Source organism: Moschus berezovskii, chromosome 12 (assembly GCF_049115385.1).
Source record: "Moschus berezovskii isolate FMDL1 chromosome 12, NW_MosBer_1.0, whole genome shotgun sequence".
Lineage (NCBI taxonomy): Eukaryota > Metazoa > Chordata > Mammalia > Artiodactyla > Moschidae > Moschus > Moschus berezovskii.
Genome location: NC_142471.1, coordinates 28,428,838 through 28,452,077, shown reverse-complemented (window position 1 = coordinate 28,452,077; position 23,240 = coordinate 28,428,838). Strand labels below are relative to the sequence as shown.

The following is a 23,240-nucleotide window of genomic DNA, read 5'->3' as shown; positions in this document are numbered from 1 at the left end:
CTGGATAATCACACATCCACAGGGAGCAAAAACCTACATCTGCCCCCATGGATGCTGGCAGTCTTCCCCCCCCGCCCCCCCCCCCCATCTCTCTTCAGTGCTTCTAGAGTTTGGTTTCCAGCTCAAATTGCTTTGGAAAATAGGGAAGCAGACGTCTGTGCCTTGGGTCATACTGGCAGGTAGGGAGGGCTCAGGACAGCGGGGATCACTCCCTGGGGTGCCAGGGACATATATTTCCTGTGCCTCTACTGCAAAGTAGATGCTGGTGGGTGGATTTATGGGGCCTGGGTGAACAGTGGCCTGGAAGCTCCACAGCCAGAAAATGGACCCTCAGCTGAATGTGTGACATGGAGAAAATGGCCTCCCTGTTCTCACCCACCTCACCCTGAATGGATATTCAGTTCTGGATGGCAACTCTGAGAACCAGTGGAAGGTTGGCCTTACAGAAAATGCCTGAGAAGGAAGCTGGGCTGAAGGGTGGCAGTTACTGAGGACGGGAATTAAGGAGGGGTCTCTCATCTTTTTTGTGCCATGGACCCTCTGGGGGTCTGGTAAAGCCCACGGACCCCCTTCAAGAGAATAACATTTTATTTGCATAAAATAAAATACAAAGGACCACAATGTCGATTAATTATCTCGAAACACAGATATTGAAGTACTTTAAAAGGGTATTATAGTATAGTTACGTGCTTCTTAATGCATGAAACAATGAGATTTGGCAGCGGGTCTAATATATGCTGTAATTTCAAAGTAGTGATGAGTGTAAATGATATTTTGAGATCCCTGTGACACTTGTAATGTGATATGAAAATATCTGAGATTTCTCTTGGGCTCAGAGTCACAGGTAGTCCTAAGGCTGCTGTGATTTGTTTCTATTTCATAATCAAAGAGATCTCAGAAGTTCAGGTAGAGGTGAGCAAAAATAAAGATGCAGATTTTTCTCCATCCAGGGTCAAGGATGCCTTGGAGAGTCAGTGGGCTCCCACTCCTGGATTAAGAACCCCTGGATTGAAAAGAAATCTGGGAGGGACTTGAGGGGCCAGCACTGCAACCCTGCAGGGCTGTGTGGGGAGAAGGGCCAGAGGAATCGCAGGTCGGACAGACCAAGTAACAGCAGAGAATGAGAAAATGAATTTAAATAAACACAAGGTTATGGACTGGGCTCCCTGACAGGCCTGGAACACACGTGGAATGGAAAATGAGGGTGACAGATAAAAATAAAGCCAAGACAGACGGGGGGAGGGAGAGCAATCTCTCCTCACTGCCCCTCCCCCTCCCCGCCTCATCCCTACAAATAAGCCCAGTATTCTGGAATATGGTCTTTTCTCCTCATCATTTGCTTTCTTTCACTTGTTTGTTCGGTGATGTTTTCTCCTTGGGGAGGGGGGTAATGCTGGTTTTTTTCTCCTGTGCCCCTCAAACAAATGAACTGTGTCATCTCCTGCCTGAAACAGGGATCAGCTCCTGCCAGATGTGTCCCTGTTCGCCTTTGCAGTGCAGCCACGCCCACTGTCTCACCTCCCCCTCACCTTCCTACCAGCCAGGCTGGAGGTGGGGACCCACATCTCTGGTGGGACCAGATCTCTGAGAATGGGGAGCCCTGGCTGTAAACGGGAGCCCGGCAGCACAAGCAAGACGCACAGGGATGTTTAAGGCCAAGCTCTGAGGCCCATTGGCTGTGCCACCTTAGGGAAGCCCCTTAACTTCTCTGAACCTCAACTTCATTTTCTCTAGAAATGACACAATAATACACATATCTTCCAGGGCTGGGAGTAAGAATTTTTAGGATTTTGAGTGTTTTTTTATGGGCCAGGCATGTCTAAATACACATATAGGCTCATTTAATCCTCATAATAGTTCTATGAGGTAGGTATTATTACCGGCTCCATTTTTTCCAACAGTTTCCAGTTTTATAGATTATTTGACTTAATTTCAATATACAGTCATTAAGAGAAAAGAAGTAAAAATAATAGGGAGATGTAAAAGCGTATATATCACCAAATTGGAGTGACAGCTATATCTAGACTTGGACAGCGCTGGGAAGTCTCACGTTAACAGCAATCTGGAGTCCCAATTGGGAAAGGGTCCTGGGCAGCGCGTCTACCCCACTGATGAGACTTCAAATTGTACTGCCTCCATTTTGCAGATAATAAAACTGAATCCATGAGGATAAACAAGTCTCCTAAGGTTACACAGAACAAAAGTGGCAGCGTTAGGATTTGAACCCAGGTAGTCTGGCTTCAAAGCCCTTATTTTTTAACCACTCTAATTGGCTCTTTCTTCCTAACCCATACCGGGATACCCCAGATAGTATCAAATAAAGAAGCATGTTGGTGGGGCAAAGAGATTGGGGGCGGCGAGAGGTAGCAGGCCTACGCACCCAAAGTGGGGAGCAGAGGCGACCGGGGCAAGAGCAGGGGAGAGAGGGTGGGCCAGTGTTGGGAGGCGGTGCGGGGTGGTGAGGGGAGCTTCGGGCGGCACCCTCCCTCTTCCCAGCCAGGGCCTCTTAGACAAAAAGAATCTTAGGGTTTATAGTCTTAAGGCTCACGGGTCCACCCACGGTTTCCCAGAGGTGGTCACTGAGGCACAGAGAGAGGACAAGGCTTGCCTGGAATCCCTCTGTGAGGGGGCGTGGGACCTGGCTTCCCTGCTCTCTCTACCACCATCTTTCCTGGGCAGTCCAGGCAGCCCTGGTAGCAGAGGGCTATGGCCAGAGTTCAAAACCCTGGGTCAACCTGAACATGGGAGAGCCTCTGTCACAAAGACTTAAGACAGCCACTCAGTGTCCTCCTGAGAAGTGTTCTGAAGGCGTTTCTTCTAGATTTTTTTAGGTTTCATTAAAAGGGGTCTGGGGTTCTCTGGCTTCTTGCAAACACTTAAGAGGAAGCTGGCTAAAGGGCAGGAGAGCCTCAAGTCAGACACTAGGATGCACCTGCCAGCTGGAACAGTGGTCAGTGGAGGTGGGGGCGTTTTCTTTGCGGTGTTTCTCTGCTTCCACCCCTGGCCCCTGTCAGCCCTGCATTTTCAACACAGCCGTCAGGGAGCTCCTTAACAAAGATGACTCAGAGCATGTCAGCTGGTTCCCCTCCATGCTCGCCGTCATGGAAGAACACCTTCCTGCAGCAGGCAGGCCTGGCCTGATCCCTGATGATAGCACCAGCCTCACCTCCTACTTCTCACTCAAGCTCCCTGGACCACCCCACCAGCTTCTCCTCTGCTCCTTGGAAATCAGGTTGGATCCCTCATAGGGGACCTCTCCCCTTGCAGGGGAGCACCCTCCGCAACTCTGTATGGCTGACCCCTCCACATCACTGAACTGCAGCCCCAAGGGCACCTTTTGGGAAAGCCTTCTAGGACTCCTGAATTGAAAGTAGTCCCACTACCCACCACCCATCACTCCGCTTGTTTCCTGATGACCCTCAGTACCCCCTGCAGTGATGTTGGCGCCTATTCCTCTAGCTTCCCCACTGGAATGAAACAGAAGCTCTTGGAGGGCAGGGGCCACATCTTCAGCACCATTTCCCCAGTGGCGAGCACACAGTAGGTATATAATAACGTTTGTTGACTGAATGAATGCATCATCCCCCACCTGTGTAAATTTCAACATATTCCCTTAGAAATGCCAGGGGCAGAGGGTGGCCAACAAATTAATGAGGTCTGAAGGCCATTCTTTAATGACTATAATTCTCAGAACCGGGCAGTAGAGACCTCTCTGGACAGGAAATTGGCATCCCACCCTACACCCCAACCCTCCTCTCCTGCAAACATATTCCTAAGCACAGTAGCAATTCTGTTATAAGAAACTGTGGGTCAAAAGTAAAGTGGATCAAATGTCCCCAACTCCTGAGAAGAGAGGCAGGATGTAATACAGATGGTATTTCTACTGATAAGCATGCAAGAAGAATTCTCCATGTTTAGCCCAGTCAGCTGGGTAGGGTCGTGCACAGTGCAGAAACAATATTTTTTTAAGAACCCCTTTGCTGGAATTTGTAAAGCACCCAGCTGCATGGATGGCATTCCACACTCCCTGCCTTCAGTCCCCAATACTTCAGGGTCAGAATGCAGATAGAAGAGTGGCTTTTTAGGACAAGTGAACAGAAACTTCCAACCCTCCCAATCAATGCAGATGGGAAAACACGACAGCCTGTATCTAGCTCAGCTGTAGGCAGGACTTGGGGAGGGCTGCAGGCACGATTAGGAGAGGAAAAGTTGACCAAAGTGGAGAAACAGCAGAGATCATGTTGAGGGCAAGGGAGTGGGTAACAATGTGGTAGGAATCCAAGTAGGTAAGTGTGCAGTTATTTCCTGTGGCTTCCAAGAGAACAGCAAGGAGGAGACAAGAGAACGCCCAGCTGGCGGAATGAAGCTGCCACAGCCTTTAATTTGAAACTCAGAGATGAGCTCCTATAACAAGGCTGACTCCTGGGGCCTGTGCCTAGAGACTTTTTCGTGTGATTTGCATTACAACCATCTATTTGCATCTCAACTGTCACAAGGTGCAGATGGGTGGTGGTTGGTTTCAGCCCACCCCAACCCTTTCTCCTCTGGCTTTTCTGTGTTTTCTATTGCTGGGCAAAGGGGAGGAAATTACTCGGTGAGACTCGACAATGGAGTTGGAGCCCTTGGGACAGAGCAAGGGTCTCTTTCAAGCACCTCTCGGTGCATTTGAAGGGTCTGGCAGAGCCCGAGGTTCAGCAAGAGGCTGAGCAGAACCTGGAGGGGATGGTAGGCATTATCTAGTCTTTGTGAATTAGGTTAGCATCTGTATTAGGAACGGCTGCCACAAAGGCTTGTCTGAGAGGTTAAACTGCTTCCTCCTTCCCTTTCAGTCTTCCGTCAGCACCCTCTACTGCCCCGCAGTGGACCTCTGAGGTCACCTTCCTGCACAAACTCAGTCGAACTGGGGCTTCAGCATATGGGTACTGACTGATGATCCAGTTTGGATAAAGCCCTGGGCTACTTCATTGCTTCTTTTATCATTCAATCGTGCTTTCAACTCAACCAAAATATATTTTTGCAGTGCCTCCCAAGTGCCAGGCAGAGTACGAGGCACTGGGTGGTTACACTGGTGAGCAAACAGACCTGCTCCTACCCATGGGTCACTCAGTCCAACGGGGAGACAGACACTCTTGAGATCACCACACCAGCAACTGCAAAATCACAAGCATGGTGAGTGCGAGGGAGAATCACGTCCTGGAGAATCCATGACAAAGGCACGTGAGCTCTCCGCAGGCTCCCTTCTCCACGTCTGCTTGATAAACATTCTCCTGTTATTCCGAGCAAAGCCAGAGTCACTTCCAACCCAGACACAAATCCCAACAGATGGAGTCTCCCCTCAGAAACAGAAGTCAGAGGAATGACAAGTCCTTTACAACAGCTCTTGCTTCCTCTTTGAGGTTCTCTGATTTTCTCCAGACTTGGGACACTTGGGCCATGCTGTGCATGCCAATAGCCTCTGTCTGCGTTTCTGTTGGCCCTGTGGCTGAATACTCCACCCTGGGAACCTGAGGCCTGACTGTCAGCACCCATGACCAGGCTTTGGGAGCATTCACCTGGGCAGATCTGACCCCCCACCCCCCAGAGGTTTGGAGAGTGGAGAAGAAATGGGAGCTACAAAAGAGCAGGGCAACTGAGACAGCAATTTTACTCTCCTTCTTATTTAGAAACCAGCCCAGGACCACATCTGGGGTGGTCTGGGTGCAGCCCTACTGGGAAACTGGAGGAGGGCCCAGTTTCCTCCTCCACCTAGGGTCAACTGGAGGTGACCTTAGGCTGGGATGGTCTGGGCTGCCTCTCCTCCTCTCTCTCTGCACCTTGCTGTGCCCTGGAGAAGTGTGACCCTGTGGGAAGGAGGCCAGTCCTCTACTGTTAGAGACACTGGCCAAACCCCAACAGATCAGGGCCCCTGCCATCAGCATTCCTGCAGGTGCTTTAGACAGGCTCCTCCGTCCATGGGATTCTCCAGGCAAGAGTACTGGAGTGGGTTGCCATTTCCTTCTCCAGGGATCTTCCCAACCCAGGGATCGAACCCAGGTCTTCCGCATTGGAGGCAGACGCTTTACCCTCTGAGCCACCAGGGAAGCTCTCCCGGGAAGGGAGCCTGAGGTAAAACCCAAGGGCACAGGGTAACCTTGAAATCCCACAACAAGTTGAGGTGAGCAGGCCCTGCTGGGGATGGTGCCCCCTGCACCCACACGGTGATCATCTGGGTGTGGCTGGCACACGCCAAGTCCTATACACTGTCAGCTGAGCGCCTCCTCTCCACACGCCTTGTTGCTGTCCTCTGTGCAGACACAGATATTTAGCTGCTCACCTACCTCCCCCAGCCTGCAGGTAGTGAGGTGGGGGCACATACCTAGTGCTGGTTGATGGGCCTTGAGCAGAAGTCACACTTCTGAGATGAAGCAAAGAAGAGCCGGTGCTCAACCCTGTGGCTGCCTCCTGCCACAACCACAATCCTGCAGAGTGCGTGCCTAAGTGACCACACTGAGGGGCTCTCCCTGCCTACCCTGGCTGGACAAGTAGTCCAAGGGAGAATAAACTGCTCTTGCAGGGTTAATTTGTTCCTGTGATAGAAACTGACTGATATATTGCCTATTTTTTATTATACAGGTGAGCAAAGTGAGGCTTAGAAAGGGTCAATGAGTCATTCAAGGTCATGGAGCTAATAAATGGCAGGTCTGGCCCTGAACACAGGCCCTGGCTGATTCCTTGGCTTGGCACTCAAGGCGCCCCAAGGTCTGTGTCCCAGCCCACCTTCCCAGCAGGCTACTCCACAGTCCCCGATCAGCTGCACAGGCTCCTGCCTGTTCCCTTGATCTACGTACAGCTTTCTCCCTCCGATCCTCTCTGAGGCCCATAGCCTGGCCCCCAGTCCTCCTGAGCACCCTTTTACCACCTGATTTTTACCCCAAGGCTTAGCCCTACTCCCCCTCTTACCACAGAGGCTTTCCTGACCCTCCCAGTCCCTGTCTGCCTCTTCCTCAGCTGAGCTCTGGAACCTCACTGCCTACAGTCACTGGACCCTGGGCCACACTGTTTCTGGTGTCTCTCTTCCCTTGGGCATTATTATCAGCCTGAAACCAAAGATGGGACTTTCTCCTGACACATTCACATTCTCTCTTTCTCATTCACACAGCAGTCTCTAAAGGGGGTCTGCTCTCCCGGGGAATACAAGGTGATCCATGGGGAGTGAGAACATGTCAGAACCTGTTTTTATACCTGTTTATCTCCACCTTTTAAACTTTCTACATTATTGCCTATGTTTTAAAATTACATATTATATTTGCATAAACACATTTGGCCCCATGGGGCAGGGACCAAAGATCCCACTTCCTGGATTTCCTTAAGTGATCAAATATAGCTCCTTGTAAACAATAGGTGCTCAGGACATACTTCAGTTATCTCAGAGAGGTAGGTTCCAAACGACTCAGCAGGAGAAGAAGGTATATCATCTGTGTACACACGTACAGAACTGTGACTGGACATATACGGGTGCGCGCTCGCACACACACGCACACACGCACGCACACACACACGCGCGCGCACACACACGCATGCATGCGCTGAGTTGCCCTTGTGAACTCGAGTCCTTGGGGGGATTGGGTACAGCTGAGAGAAGCTGACAGGAGAGGGGCCCCAGGCCTGGAATAAGGCCAGTGAGAGCCTCACGTGAGGAGTAACTGCAGAGAAGCACCTCTGGGGGGAAAACCTAATGGAATTTCTGAGCAGAGTGGGGCCGGGAGAGCAGTGGTAATAAATAGAAGTCCTATTAAGGTTGTGACTGTTGACGGGCAAGGGAGGTAGGGCAAGGGGAGGCATCCAGGCCAACAGAATGCCATGGGGTGGAGCTGGAGCCCCCGCCTCCTGGAGCTCCCTCTAGAGCTATCTCTCTTACTCAGGACCCACACCCTTCCCTCTTGACGCTGGCCTCAGCCTCCAGGCTCTGGGGCAAGTGGGTGTAGGCATTGTTGTGGCCTGGGATCCTCTGGAAGGTACTTGCGCTACTTGCAAGGAAAAGGTGGGGTCGTTATCACCCCAAAAGCAGGAATAAGACTTATTCCAAAGTCACCATTTATATAAGAGCCTCTCCCTTTTAAAATTTCTATTTTCTGCATGTATGTTTCATAATACACATACTAGGTTAGTAGGATGATCACATATACATTTCTAAAACAGAACTATACATTGGAGGTGTGTGCTAAGACACTTTGTACGGGATTTTTGCAGCCTTATTTATCCTCAGCACATAGCAGGGGAGGGTGAGACAAACTTTGTTTCTATTTTATAGATGGGGACCTGAGAGCCCAGAGATCCCTGGTGTCCCCCCCAGGGTTGCACAGCCCAGGCCAGGTGCAGGACTGGACACCACATTTTAAGGGACTCACCTCGTCCTTGTCTACCACCTGGATGAACAGAGGGAGAGCAAAGCCGACCTGTGCCAGCTCAGTGATGGCCACGCTGTACTCAGAGCTGTTGAACTCTGGGGCATTGTCATTGATGTCAATCACCAGGATGTTGAAGGTTGTGGTCACTGTGGCGTCAGATGGGGTGCGGTCATCATTTAGCTCTGTGCCCTGCAGAGAGAAGAATAAACATGCTAGGGATGGAGGTAGCCATGATCACAATAAGAGCTGTCATTCATTTGGGCTTTCTCAACGCTGGGCAGTGCACAGTATGTGAATTATTCCATCTCATCCTCACCATAACCCCAGGAAGAAGATTCTACCATTAGCATCTCCATTTTACTGGTTCCCATTACTGATGGGGAAACTGAAACTCAGAGAGGTTAAGTGACTTATGCAAGGACACACAGCCAGAGTACGTGTCAAACTCAGGCAGTGGGATGAGGTGGGGTGAAGAGGACAAGACAGATTTCAGGGTTCATCCGGAGGTAAAGGGATGAAAATGATGCCAAATTATTCATTTGGCAAATGATGAAATTGAGGCTGAGAACATTTGTGCTAGCAGATAATCAAGACTTAATTCAGCACCTGCTACAGACTGAACACTGTGCAGGCAACTGTGAGGGTCCGAGTTGGACTCAGAAATAGATGGACTCAGACACTTGGGCACCCAGTCTCTGGAGCAGAGTCCCTGGGCCACCAAATAGCCATTCCCAACCCTTCTGAACCAGAATTTCTATGCGAGAGGCCAGGACTAGGTATCGTTTACTAGCTCCCCAGAGGACTGTGATTCACAGTCAAGTGGGGGAAACCCTACATTATATTTTATACAAAGACAGAAAAGCTGAGCTCGGGGTCCCACAATGAGTTGGTGGTGGTGCTGGGACTATGGAGCAGCTCTCTCACATTGGAGCTGCCCGCCTCCAGAAGAAGGGAACAGAGACAGGAGAGGAGGCTGAGAGGTGCCCTGGGGCTTGGAATTGGATAGGGAAAGGCTGCGTTAGCTCGCCCTCCCCTGCTGGCCACATGTGGGCATCAGGTAGATGGGACAGAGCCAGTGGGAGAGTCAGAGTTAATCAATCCATTGCTGCCACAGGCCTTCTCAAAGTCAAGGAGAACAGCGAAAGGCCAGACTGGGGGCACTATCCTTCCCAGAGCCCCTCTCCGCGGTCCTTGTATCACCCCCTCTCTAAATCGAAGTCTGGGACTGAGGAGGACGCCCATGGCCCAGGCAGCATCCGCACCCTAAATAGGTTTCCCCGGGAATGCCTCAGCAAGTCATTGATTTTAATTAAAACCAACCATGAGTAGCAGGGGGCTGCAGGAGGTGGGGGGCTGTGGCTCTGTCATACCTTCTGGGGTGGGGACCACTGCCGCTTTGGCCTCTCCCTTCTGAATTGCTCTTTCCTAACCAGCTAATAGCCTCCAGGGAAGCCATGAAAATTAGAAACGGGAAAACCCCAGAAACGGGGTAACTCTCAGAATCCAAGTTGGCTATAAGAGAACTTGAAATCACGGGGTAACAGAAAGGACAACAGGATATGCACCCACTCCGTGCCTCCTCATCCCCTGAAATGGGGATGAAAGTCACAATTCTCTGCGGTCATCAGTAAGAGCTCTGAGATGACCAGCAGGGTCCCTGACAAGGCCGACGTGTGACAAGCACTGGTCCTTCCTGACAGGGGCCCTGGGCACAGGCACCGGACATCAGTGCAGGGTATGGGAACAGCAGTGATGTGCCTCCTGGAGCCTCCACCTTGGGCACCACTGGAGGCTGGCACCAAGGAATGGGCATCCCCTCTACCTAGGATGGAGGTGTCCGGCTCTCACCTTCACGGTCAGGATGAAGCCATGGCTATACAGGGGGTTCTCCCGGTCCAGCAAGCCATTCAAGGTCAGTGCCCCACTGATGTAGTCCAGGGCAAAGATGCTATTGGTATTCCCTGCAAGAGAGAAGAATTCAGGGTGTGACTGGGGCCCAGGGCAGGTGGACAAGGGGCTGGTGCCAGGGTTCCTCTCTGGGCATTAAGGACTAATCAGTAACTTAAAATGAATGCTGGTTCCAGGAGCAATGAAAAGAACCCTGGGACACAACAGAGCACACGGCCCAGGCAGCAGACGACACTGAATCACAAGATGAGACATTCTGCCCGTTCCGTCTTCCTCGAGGCTCTCTGACTGAGTCAAGGAGAAAGTCTTGACTTGGAGCTTACATGTCTTTTAACACCCTCTCTAACATTTGCTTCTTTTCCTCTTTAACAGAGAGAGAACAGGCTTCAGTAATGAGTCATTACTGCTATGTCTAAATACTTGTGTACCCCAAGACTCTGTATGGTGAAATCCCAGTCTCCAAAGATGATGGTAGTAGATGCGGTGAGCAGGTGGGGCCTCTGGGCTTAGGTCGTGAGGCTGAAACCATCCTGCACAGGATTCACGCTTTATCAAAGAGACCCCGGAGAGCTCCCCTGTCCCTTCCTATATGAGGATTTAGCAGAAAGGCACCATGTGAACTAGGAGGCGTGTGCTCACCCTGCTGTGCCGGCACCCTGATCTCAGACTTCTAGCCTCCAGAATGGTGAGAAATAAATTCCTATGGTTGATAAGCCACCCAGGCTATGACATTTGTTACAGCAGCCCTGTGAACTAAGGCAGTAACCTTGTTTTGTTTCCTTGTGCTCATTTTTATGGTCATTCCCTATTCTATTCTGTTCTTTCTAGTCTATTCTATTTTACTCTAATTTTCTATAAGGCAGTGATATAAAGTTTCCTTTTATGATAAATATAAGTTAAAAACAAAATTCAATTTTAAGTTTTAAGTATTTTATTAAAATTTAAAATACACCTTTAAAGTACTGGCAAAAATCACACATAAATGGCACCGGCTCAAGTGTACCCTTACCCTACTCTTTCCCACCAACTTTCTTTTTGCTCCCCTACAGGCACCCCAGCCCTCACAGTGGTTTCTGCAGGGTCCTCAAATCCAATCCTGCTCTTGTCTTTCATTATCCGCCTTATCTCTTGGCCCTACCTCCTGTCCTTCCACCTGGTGTCAGCCCCTCCTCAGCCTCCTCCAGGAAGATGGTCCTAATCTCTCTTACTGACCCTCCAGCCCTACAGGCTGCAGCCACTGCTCTGTTTGTTCTCCAGTTGCTTCCTGTGTGTAACTGGGCTCTTTCCACCCAGCCTAAAAGCCCCCTGACGGTGGGAGGCTTTCAAGACTGTTGTTCAAGGTACCCAGCCAGTGCTGGGTACACAGATGTAAGCAAGTTTCTGAAGGATGGCTGCCCCCAGCTCACCTGAGCCCCCACCTACCCTCGTGCCCTTCCCATCAGCCTGTGAGTTCACTGCTGCTGCTGCTGCTAAGTCACTTCAGTCGTGTCCGACTCTGTGTGACCCCATAGACGGAAGCCCACCAGGCTCCCCCGTCCCTGGGATTCTCCAGGCAAGAACACTGGAGTGGGTTGCCATTTCCTTCTCCAATGTGTGAAAGTGGAAAGTGAAAAGTGAAAGTGAAGTCGCTCAGTCGTGTCTGACCCTTAGCGACCCCACGGACTGCAGCCTACCAGGCTCCTCCATCCATGGGATTTTCTAGGCAATAGTACTGGAGTGGCTTGCCACACTGGAAACTCCCAATTCCACTACTTTCTCTTCCTCATTAACCAGTGTGTTGGTTCATTCAAATACTCACTGCCATTCATTCACATTTTCAGCAGTCCCTTGGACAGGCCATCCCATGACCAGGCCCAGTGCTTGGCACTGTGGGGGACACAGAGGTCACTCCGCCAGGAATTCTGATACTGAAGCACTTATAGCCTCATCAGAGAGCTTTGACATCCACAAGAATCAGTATCTCCTTTCTATAAATCATGCACAAACCAGATGAATGATGTTCCTGCTTCAGGAAGAGGCTGTTCACACAGGGGAAGGCTTAAAGAAGGAAAGCTTCATGGAGGAGGTGACATTAATTCCCTACACCACACCACTGGCTAGCTGTGTGACCTTGGGCCACTTATCTAACCACTCTGTATCTTGGTCTCATTTGTAAAATTAGGATAATCATGGATCTATCTCATAGGGTTGTGAAAACTAAATGAATGTGAAAAAAACAAACACATGTACAGACTTGGAAGTGTTCCAGGCACAAAATAAGTACTTAATAAATGTTGTTTGAACTGGAACTGGAAAGACAGGCAGGACTGGGGAAGGGGTGGATGGACACTGATTCCATAGGTAGGAACTAACATCCAAGCCCCTGATACACAAGGTGCACACCAGGACCGCCCATGGAGGCTGCTGTATCTCCCCACTTGGTCCCTTCCCCAGCTCTAAGGGATCTGTACACAGTAGGGCCTGGATCCTCTCTTGGATTAACTAGGGGGAAAGAAGAGGGGAGACAACATCCTCCTCTAACTTTAGATTGATGCAGGGGCTGTTCTCAGCTGGCCCATGCCGGTCAGCAAGGTGGCCCACTCCCACCCCATCCTCCTTGGCTACTGCAGAGACTGCCCAAGGCAGGGGAGAGGCTGCTGATGGAGGAGCCCATTTGGGTCTCATCATTCTCAGACTGTGGACTTTGGAGACTCTGACCTGGGCCAGGTCAGGGAGGGGACATCCCCCTAGCCTTCACCTTGCCTAAGGCTTTGTCCTGCAGCCTGGGTACCCTCCTGAGGGCTTCTGTATGACTGCCTTCATGTAGCGGGAAGGACAGGGTTGCAAGCAGGCATATAAATGCATGGATACAAAGGAGTTTTTTAAGCTAGGAATTCTGCTGTTGGGGAAACAGGAGGACGTGTGCTTTCATCTGCTCATCATTAGCTAATCCACTCGGCAAACAATTACTGAGCTCCTACAATGTACCAGGGACACCTTCCAAGGGGGAATGTATAGCCCTCAACCAGGCATTCCCATGACAGGGTGATCAGTACTGAGGTGGCTGGAGTGTGGACAGTGTAGGGTGCTTCAGGGGCTGGGTTCTCAGAGCCTGTAAATGCCAAGCTGGAGGGCTGCCTTGAGGCAAGACCTCCAGGCTCCTGCCTCCCACACCCACTCCCTGCCACACACAAATAGGCATGGACCCCGCCTCCCCAGGTTCTCTGTCCAGCATCCCATCATTCCAGATTTTCATATAAATTTATTCTCCTCAATAAAGGAAGCTATCAATGCTTAAATGTGATTCAGCTTTTATCTTTGCAAGATTTCTGTATAAATCATTTACAAACCAGAAGCCCCGTGTCGAACGATGTGCTCTGCCTTTCAGTTTGGCTGTCTCTCCTGGCTCACTCAGTTGGGTCCCCCACTTAGCACCTTTGTCCTACTCATTGCCATGCTGCCCGTCCCCAACTCAGAGTCTGTCCCCAGCACATAAAACACCCCCTTCTCCAGCCTAGGCACTTTGTCCAACCAACCTGCAGGCAAATATCCCTCAACTGGTGCAAATTGAAACTCAAGGAACCTTCCCCAACACACACATACATTATTTTCACACATCTATCTGGGTAGGATTCACCTATCAGTTTCCTACAAAGTATGACTGACTAACTGCCAGGACCAACAATCAGAAAGGGTTATACCCTGGGAGCTGACAAGACCACCTAAGCAAGTCACTGGCTCTGATGATCCTCCTGTCACCATGGTAACATTGGCACTCACTGGGATGCTGGACTTGGGCTGGAACAGGAGGTGAGTCTTGTATCCCAAGCAGGGCAGGTCTCATTCGAAGACTGATGGATCAATCATATCACTCATTCATCCAAGTTCATATCAAGCACCTACTGTGTATGAAATGCTAGAGAATCAGCAGAGAAAAGCAGGCAAGGTTCATACCTTAGTCTCACACAAGAGTCACAATTAGGACACAACCACACTACTGAGTATATGAGTACTTGCAAAGCTAAGGTCCCTGAATGAAAGCTAGGTGGAACAGAGAAACAGTTGTGCCCTGTGGAGGCAAATTGTCTGGGTTCCCATCATGTTCTGCTACGTGCTAACTGGGTGACCTTGATCAAGTTATTTAACATATCTGGCCCTCAGTTTCCTAGTCTGTAAAATGGAGGTAATGGGGTAATAGTACCAACTGCAGAGTGTTGCTGTGAGGATTAAATGAGTTAATACAGTGTCTGGCACACAGGAAGCTCTCAATAAATGTTGGCCACCTGTCCTTCACCAAGATACCACCATGGACCATCTCTTTCACCCACTCAACCCAAGAGCCTTTGCCTAGAGTTTGTGCCCAGTGGTAGCACTGAAGCCAACACATTCTCTCACCAGCAGAGTCTCACAACCCAGGGCTCAGATGTATTAATACAAGGTGGCAGCCTTGAGGCTAAGTCTGGGAACAAAACCCTCAGGTCCAGAGCTCATTGCCTTCAGGGTTCCAGCCTTGAGATGGGTCCTCACTTCCTTGCTTCCCTCCCTTACTGCTGCTGCTGCTGCTGCTGCTAAGTCACTTCAGTCGTGTCCGACTCTGTGCGACCCCATACACAGAAGCCCACCAGGCTCCCCTGTCCCTGGGATTCTCCAGGCAAGAACACTGGAGTGGGTTGCCATTTCCTTCTCCAATGTGTGAAAGTGGAAAGTGAAAAGTGAAAGTGAAGTCGCTCAGTCGTGTCCGACCCTTAGCGACCCCACGGACTGCAGCCTACCAGGCTCCTCCATCCATGGGATTTTCTGGGCAAGAGTACTGGAGTGGCTTGCCATTGCCTTCTCCCCTTACTGCTCTTCTCCCATAATCCTTCCTCCCTGGGCGGGAGGGAGGGTGGCGTGGGCTTGGCAACCATACACATGAGTTTCTTTGTTATTCTGGAAACTGACACTACCCTGTCAGTGCTCTGGTCTCCCAGACATTTTTCACCCAAGTCCCATGGGGACCAGGGGGCTACGGGGGAGGCTCATGGGGGATGCCTTTCACCTGTTCAGCCCCCACTGCTGAGCAGAAGGGCAGCTGGTTCCCCTGGGTTGACAGGTGCTGTCCTAGGCGTGTGGGGATATACCTGGTAGGGGAGGGGAACTTGTGGGGAATGGGGCTGCACCTTGAGAACCATAAGGCTTCAGGAACAGGTGGCTTAAAGCATTCACACAAGAGAAGCAGGTCACTGCTGGCCCTGCTGGTTCTCCTGGGACAACCACCTCCCTCCAGGAGCATCAGGCATCAAGACCTCTTCTGATTTGCAAGAGAGGGGTTGAGAAGATGTGAATCAAGTTCATAAAAGCACATAAGGCTGCTGAAGGCGAGTCACAGCCCTCTTTCCCCTATTTATTAAAAAAAAAAATAGTGGCTACAATTTATTGAACCCTTCCCTATGCCAGGCACTGAGCTAAGCTGTCTGCACAACTATATGACTCAGTCTTCACAATAACTTTAGAAGAAGATATCCCACGTACGTATGAGGAAGCAGGCTCAGAGACGTTAAATAACTTGTCCAAGGTCACATGGCTGGTGAGTGGCTGGCCTGGACTGAGATTTATGTCTTTCTTTTTCTCCTTGCAGGCATTCGTCCTGCACCCACTCTGCACCTGGCTCTGGACTAAGGCACAAGTAAGAGGGCGAGACAAGTAAGATATCGGCCTCCTTCACAGAATGAGGAGGCAAAGAATTTGCTTTTTTTCTCAAGAGGGAGTTCTAGTTAAAAAACAAAAACAACTCTATACATTCTGGAAAGTTCTAGATAAATTCCTCATAAAATGACGAGTTTTATGTAGCAGCAGAATATCCATGTGGTGATGGCCTCCAGGACAGGGGTTCCCAATCTCCAGGATCTAATAATGCCTGATGACCTGAGGTGGGACTGACGTAATAAGAATAGAAGTAAAGTACATAATAAAAGTGATGCACTTGAACCATCATGAAACCACCACTGGAAAAGCTGTCTTTCATGAAACCAGTCCCTGGTGCCCAAAGAAAAGGCTGGGGTCCACTGCTCTAGGAACTGGAAGGGAGGGCTATCTGGGGACTGGGGTGGAAGGCTGGGGTTGCCAGCACTCCGGTGATAAGTTACACAAGGCACTGGCAAGCCTGCCTTTAGGGAGACCTATGGCTCCAGTGAGACGGCGCGGGAAAACGGAGATAAGCAATGCAATGGTCAGGGAGGCAAAGGAGAAAGCAGTATAGAGCCAGATGCCCAGAGGCCGAAGAAGGGAAGTTCTGAGAAACAGATGGTTATCAGGGTCAAACAGTCTGAGAGACAGGCTCAGGAGAGGAAAGATCCAGTGACGGTCTCCTGTTTGGATCCTGAGATGCACCCGGGGGTCAGACTGTGAGATGCTGTGGCTGAGCGGGGCACAGACTTGGGGACTGTGAGTACAGATGCTGCTGTCTGGAGCTTGGTGTGGAAAACAAGGCGAGAGGTGGACTGGCAGCTAGAGGGCGCAGCAGAGTTGAGCGAAGGGCTTCTGTCTCACAGATGGTCACAGGCAGAGGGAGAGGGAAACTGGACTGGAGGGAGTACAAGTGGGGGTACAGGGTCAGGCTTGGAGAGCAGGAGGGCAGCTCTCTTTGGGCTGTCGGGAGCTCAACCTTCTACCTCCTTGCTCCTTCAAGGCTGGCAAGCTCTCCCCTTCCCCGAGCACCCCTCCTCCTGGCCCCTGCCAAATCTCATCACTCCCACATCTTGTCCCCTTGTTATCTCGCTGGCAGCACCTTGACCCATGGCGGAGCGAGGTCTGGGCGAGAAGCAGTTTAGTGAGTGGCTGATGGTGCGTGTGGGAACACAGGCTGATGACTTTCAATTGCTTTGTCTGCTCCGCTGGGCTGATAGCAACCACTCTTGCTGCCCTCTGAGTTATAAGGAAAACCAACAGCTCCCACCTTGGTCCTGTCTGTTTTTAAGATCCACTACCAATGTCACCAACTTCAGGAAGCCAGTCCTGAAGGCTGTGTCCACTGAGTCCCGGAGCTGGACTGGCACCCTCAGAAAAGCCCTGTGCTGTGGGGCCTCCCTGGTCCTCACATCCAGAGACTTGGTATGGCCTTGAGGGTAAAGGGTAGGGTTTCATGCTTCTGTCCATGGTACCCAGAACAGTGCTCATTGCCTATCTGTTGGATGGCCTGAAGTTTCTTGTCCCCTCTGCAGGGATTGGGAAGGGTCAGTGAGTGCACACTAGGTAGGGTATGCTCTGGGTCTGACCTGTGCTGGGCCATGGAGTTGAGAAAAAAAAAAGCCACGCATATGAGGCACTCATGATCTAGCTGGTCTTTTGGGCCCAGTGGTCTTCTATCAGTCCACTCAAATACTAGTCCCTAAATGGATGAGGGGACCAGTGGGAGCCTGATCCCTCACCTGGCCTTTGACTCTGTCACCCGACCCTCCCAGGGAAGTGAGAGAAACTGGGATGTGCACCCCCTACTCCCTGGTGGCCCTTCCTTCAGCTGTAGTCTCTGCCTGGAGTCTGTTACATCAACACCTGAGTGAAGACTGCCTACTGGGTGTGAACCCGCAGGATGCAAAAGAGATCTAGGTGCCAACAACAGATCTGCCAGTTACTAGCTGTGAGACCCCCTGCAAATCGTGAATTCCTTTGAGCCAAATCCCTCATCTATGAAATGTGCATAACAGCTCCCAACTCACAGGGTTGTGTAAGGATCAGGTGTAATCACTTCTGTGCGGGCCCTATTGTGGTGCCTGTCTTATTTCCTGTTCCTTCTTTCCCTACTCTGACTGTTTTCTGAATGGACCAAGTTAGCCCCAACCACGGCCCATCTTAGGCAGAATGTGCCAGGAGAGGCTCTCTCCATAAAAGCCAACATATACTGTGCCTGGCACCGTGCAAAGTATATTGTATGTGTATGTGCGTCAAAGTATATTGTATGTGTATGTGTGTATATATATATATTAATGTTCACAAAACTCCCAAGACATAGGTACAATTATCCCCCTTTTCCCAACGAAAAATTAAGGCATAGAGACTAACTGGTCCTAGATCACAGTGAAGGGTGGAACAAGGAATTAACCTCAGCTCTCACTAAGCTAAAGAGTTCACGTCCCACCCAAAGGCCCCTGGATTTCCCTTCCCCCCTTGTCCCCAGCCAAGGACAGCCTATTAAACAGCTGCCTGTGTGCTGCCTATGTCGCCTGGGCCAGTAGGACAAGCTGGCTGGCAGGCCCATCACCGTCGAGTGGAGCCGTACAGTTCTGACTGGTACAGAACTGTATCACTGCATAATGAAAACTGGGAGTCAGTCTGAGGTATGGGCTTTGGACAAGATATCTTATGAATTAAAAATTGTTACTTAGCTGCCTGCTGACAAAAGGGGCCGAGTCGAGTCCCGGGTGGCACCTGGGCTGGGCTGCATTCAACAGCTCTGTGTCCAACATATGGCAACCAGCGGTGTGGGTTACCTCAGCTTTCAATCACAGGAGACACAAGCTGAGAGCTTGCTGTGTGCCCCTGCCCCAAGGACCGTGAAGGTAGATGAGGCCTACCCCCTTCTCCAAAGCTTTCCCTGAAGCTGCCTGGAATGCTCACGCTGCAGATCTTTGCAGGCGCCTTGTCTGCAATCCAGTCTCACCTTTGAGGGGTCCTTGAAGAAGCACTCTCTAGTTACCCCACCATCCTACTCTCACCTTCATCACCCTCTTCTCCATCATCCTGTTTTGTTTCTTTCAAAGCGCTTCTACTTTCTGAGCTCCTCTTTTCACTTGTTTATGTGTTTGGTTATTGTCTGTCTCCCACACTGGAATATAAGCCCCAGGAGGGCAGGGACCAGTTTCTTCAAGTGCCCGGGTGACATACATAGGTGCTCAACAAAGGCTCTGAATGGTGTGTGGGCTACAGCAGGGGTGTTGGGGTGCCACTCTGAGGCTGGTGTAAAAGGCTACAGGACAGAATGATACAGGGGTGACTTACAGTGTCACACTCACGGAGATCATAACTGTGGTAGGGTCATGGGGAGGGGGCAGTCAATTAGCATTTCCAACTGGGGCGATCACACTCTCCCGATGCACCCACAGTGACATGTTTGAGCTGAGTGTGTCTGGTTAATTACAGTTATTATCGGCCAGCTGGGGAAAGACGACCTCCGAGTCCCACAAGCAGGTGGGAATTGCAGTCTGCTTGTCTTGTCGGCATTTCACAGAACGACGCTTTTCATCAAGCTCAACTATACCAACAAATGGTCACCTCTCCTAATAAGACCATAAACTGGACTCTGACTAATCTGCTCATAACTGGCTCCAAATTATGAAACATTAACCTGATCAGCCAAGGACAGTAAAGCCTATTATGTCAGGGTTGCAAAGGGTCACACCAGACCCCTCTCACGCATGGCCGTACCTGGCTCCCTGTCTACAGGGACAGGCAACCCTGGTCCTCTGAGGACTTTAATGAGGATTGACAAGATGTTGCCAGGAGCCAGGGCTGCCATCAGAACGTTCTGATTTCCTGAGAAACCTCTACTCTGCGACCAGGTAAACTTCTCCAGAGGGAGTAACAATGGACGTGCCCACTGGTGCAGTTCCCAGGACTTTCACCATGGTTGCTTACTAAAGAAAACAGGCAACAACCTAGATGTCTAACAACAGGGATTAATTACTCTACAATATGAAATTTGGTCAGCCACTAAATAATGTTGCAGAAGAGAAGTTTGTTACTTAAAAAGGTAGATGTTTAAGACATTTCACCCCTGCAAAGGAGGTACAAAATAGCATAGTTCACAGTACACATTTTTGTTGTTGTTTAAATATATATATATATATAATATAAAAAGAGAGAGAGAGAAAGGAATGAAATGAAATGTTGACAAAATGTTAACAAAAATGATTTCTGAATAGTGATATGAGAACAGTGTTTCTCAACCTTAGCGCCCATGACATTGGGCTGGATAATTCTCTACTGTGGGAGACTGCTCTGTGCATTGTGGGGTGGTTAGAAGTACCCTTACCCTTTAGCCACCAGAAACCAGTAGCACCCCTTCTCCCAGTAGTGACAACCAATAAACCTTCAGACCATGGCCAAATATTCCCCGGGATGGGGGCTGAAGGGGCTAAAATTGCTCCTGTTCGAGAACCATTGCTCTAGAGCCATTTCAGCTTTTCCTTGTTGATTTATGTGAATTATACTTGTAAAAAGAATTAATACAAGTACCTTTAAAGAAAACTCCCCAAAGTTCTGGAACTAGATAGTAGTGATGGTTGCACAACATTGTGAATGTATGTAATGCCACTTAAAAATGATAAATTTTATGTCATGCATATTTGCCACCCAAATCCCCCAATATCTGATGATGTGTGTCTAAGTTGGTGCTCAACATGGGCTGATTTGGAAATGGATTCACTTTAATGAGTAACCCTTCCTTTGCCTGGGTTACCACCATGACTGATGATAACTTGCTGAATTTAACCTCCCTAAGGACAGGGACCCTTCCCACGATGGTTACTGCTAGCTCGGCCAAATGAAATAAGGGCTTTATTTAAAGAGGAGTTTGCAAGACACTGGAGAGGCTGAGCAGCAAAAAATAAGGTCTCTGTGCCCAAGTGGCACCCAATCTAGACGAGAAAGCTCATGGGGCCTGGTGCAGGGGGGCTCCTCTGCCAGGCCTTGAAGGACTGGGTTTGGGTCAGTGTGGAGAGGGAGAGGGCATTCTGAGCAAAGGGCTGGAAGGGACAACCACTTCCCAAGGCGGGAGCCAGTGGGAAGAGCTGAGCTCACACAAAACAGTGTCAGGAGTGGCTGATGTCAGGAGGCAGGAGCCCCAAATGCCGGGTAAGTAGCTTGGATTTTTGTCCACAGCAGTGGGAAGGCCCTGCAGAAAGGCCTGTTGGTGATGCATGGACTGGGTGACAGTGAGAGAAGGAGCAGTGGCCAGGGCCATTTATTCTGAGTACTTCCCATGTATTGGTCAATTACTTGTCAAAGAAATCCCATCTGCCAGGTTGTGGTGGCATCATCATCATCACTATTCCCATTTTACAGATGAGAAAATCCAGGCACAGAGAAACTAAGTGACTTCCTGAAGTCACACCTCTGACAAGTGGCAGAACCAGGATTCAAGTCTGTCTGACCCTGGAGCCTGGAGGCTTACTTTACACACCAGGCTACCCCCAAGAGACAGGGAAGATGCTGCTTCTGCCCACTGGCAGAGCACTTCTGAGTTTACTGGATTCTCCCACAAGGCCAGCACTGCTTTCAGATGAGTTAACTGAGGCTCAGTTAGGGAAGTGATATGTTTAAGGACACCTGATTGCTTAAAGACAATGTTGGCATTAGAACTTGGGTCTTTTGGATCTCAAATGGCCCTCCTAACTGTCATAGTTTCTCCGAGGTGGGGCTCACACTCCCTAGGCTCTGGGGGCCAGAGACTGGCCAGTAGATGAACAAAGTGAAGAGAAGTGAAAAAGCGGCTGAGAGTCCCTCAAGGACTCACCTGCTCACTTGCCTGGAGGTGTTACCTCCAGGATCTGGGGCAAGTGGCCCCAGAACACCCAAGACCACCCTCAGCTGGAGCCCCTCCTTGGACCAAGGGTGGGCACTGAGCTGTGCTGGGTCCTTCGGCTGTGTTCTGCCTGCTGCTGGACCAGCCCACATAATTCACTTGAGGCCTGGCACTCCAGAGAGCGTCAGGGCTCTGGGAGATTTACGGGCTCCGATAAAGCCATCTCAGCCCTCGCATAAGAAGAGTTTGATATTTGATGATCTGAAAGGCCTTGTCCCAGGGGGGGAGTGAGGGGGGGGAAGGAGGAGGGGAGACACTTAAGAAAACAAAGAGGACAGTGATCAGATGCCCAAGGAGACGGAGGCACGGAGCGGGGTGTGTGCTGTCTGTCATCCTGAGGAAGCTGGCACCCCCTCCTCCAGCACCTCTGCATGGATCCAGCACTGAGACGAGGGAAAGGCAGGCCGAGGGGACTGGGCCAGTGTACCACACTACAAGGCCTCCCAGTCTGAGGCACAGGGTGAGGGGGTGATGGGTGATGTCCCTGGGGAGCCCACCATCTAAGGGGGAAGACTGGTCACCCCCAGGGGAAGGACAAAGTTTATGTACAAAGTTGACTGAAGAACTCATAAAGGACCTGAGTGGATGCACACTTACGGGCTTGTTGGCCTCTCTGAGCCTCAGTTTCCCCATTGGAGGTGAGAATACCTATCCTACTCACTTGGCTATTTGGAGGTTTAGTGGAATAAGGGACCAGAGCCTGGTGGGCTGCCATCTGTGGGGTCGCACAGAGTCGGACACGACTGAAGTGACTTAGCAGCAGCAGCAGCAGCAAATGCTTTACAAACTGTAAAGTGCTGAGCCTGCGAACGGTATGTGTGAAGGATAGTGAACCCGGTGCCTGGGGCAGGTAAAAGTAAGCAGTATCTGGAACTGGAAGAAGACATTAGATGGGAAAGACTGTGGCGAAGAAGGGCAGGGTGGGGGGCAATGCCAGCTGTCGGTACACACTGAACTTGGTGGGAAGAGGAGGCTCCCCACTCCTGAAATCCCCTTTCGATCCTGTTTCCCAGGCTATAACCTCTTCCTCTAAATGCCGCTGGTTCAGTTCCTTGTCTTGTCATCATCATGACAGTAAAAAACTTTGGCATCGGAAAGCCCTGAGTTCGAATCTAAGCTCTGCTCCTTCCAGCCACGGGACTCTGGGTGGGCAAGTGACCTCACGTCTGTGAGCTTGTTTCCTCATCTGCCAAACAGGGATGACGATAATGGAAGGTGCCCCCTGGGGTTGGGGGTATGGTTCAATGAGATGCAGAACATGGAGCAAGCCTCCCTGATTCACCCCCACCCCCCACCCTGGCCCTCCTGCTGCTCTCCCTCCTTGAGTGCTGATCCCACAGCTGCCTCCCCCACCCCACTTCCACCCCAAGTACTGCACGTTCCGGAGTGAATGACTTTCAAATCTGGGA

General features: G+C 50.5%; 1 protein-coding gene across 1 annotated transcript in view; it reads right to left on the bottom strand.

Annotated features, from left to right (window-relative positions):
- CDH23 (cadherin related 23) overlaps positions 1-23,240 on the bottom strand; it is a 442,755-nt gene that overhangs the window by 201,395 nt on the left and 218,120 nt on the right. Inside the window, exons 10-11 of the mRNA XM_088841955.1 lie at positions 10,236-10,348; positions 8,388-8,576 (exon numbers count right to left, since the gene is read on the bottom strand). Coding sequence (XP_088698081.1) covers positions 8,388-8,576; positions 10,236-10,348 — 302 coding nt within the window. The remainder of the gene's footprint in view (positions 1-8,387; positions 8,577-10,235; positions 10,349-23,240) is intronic.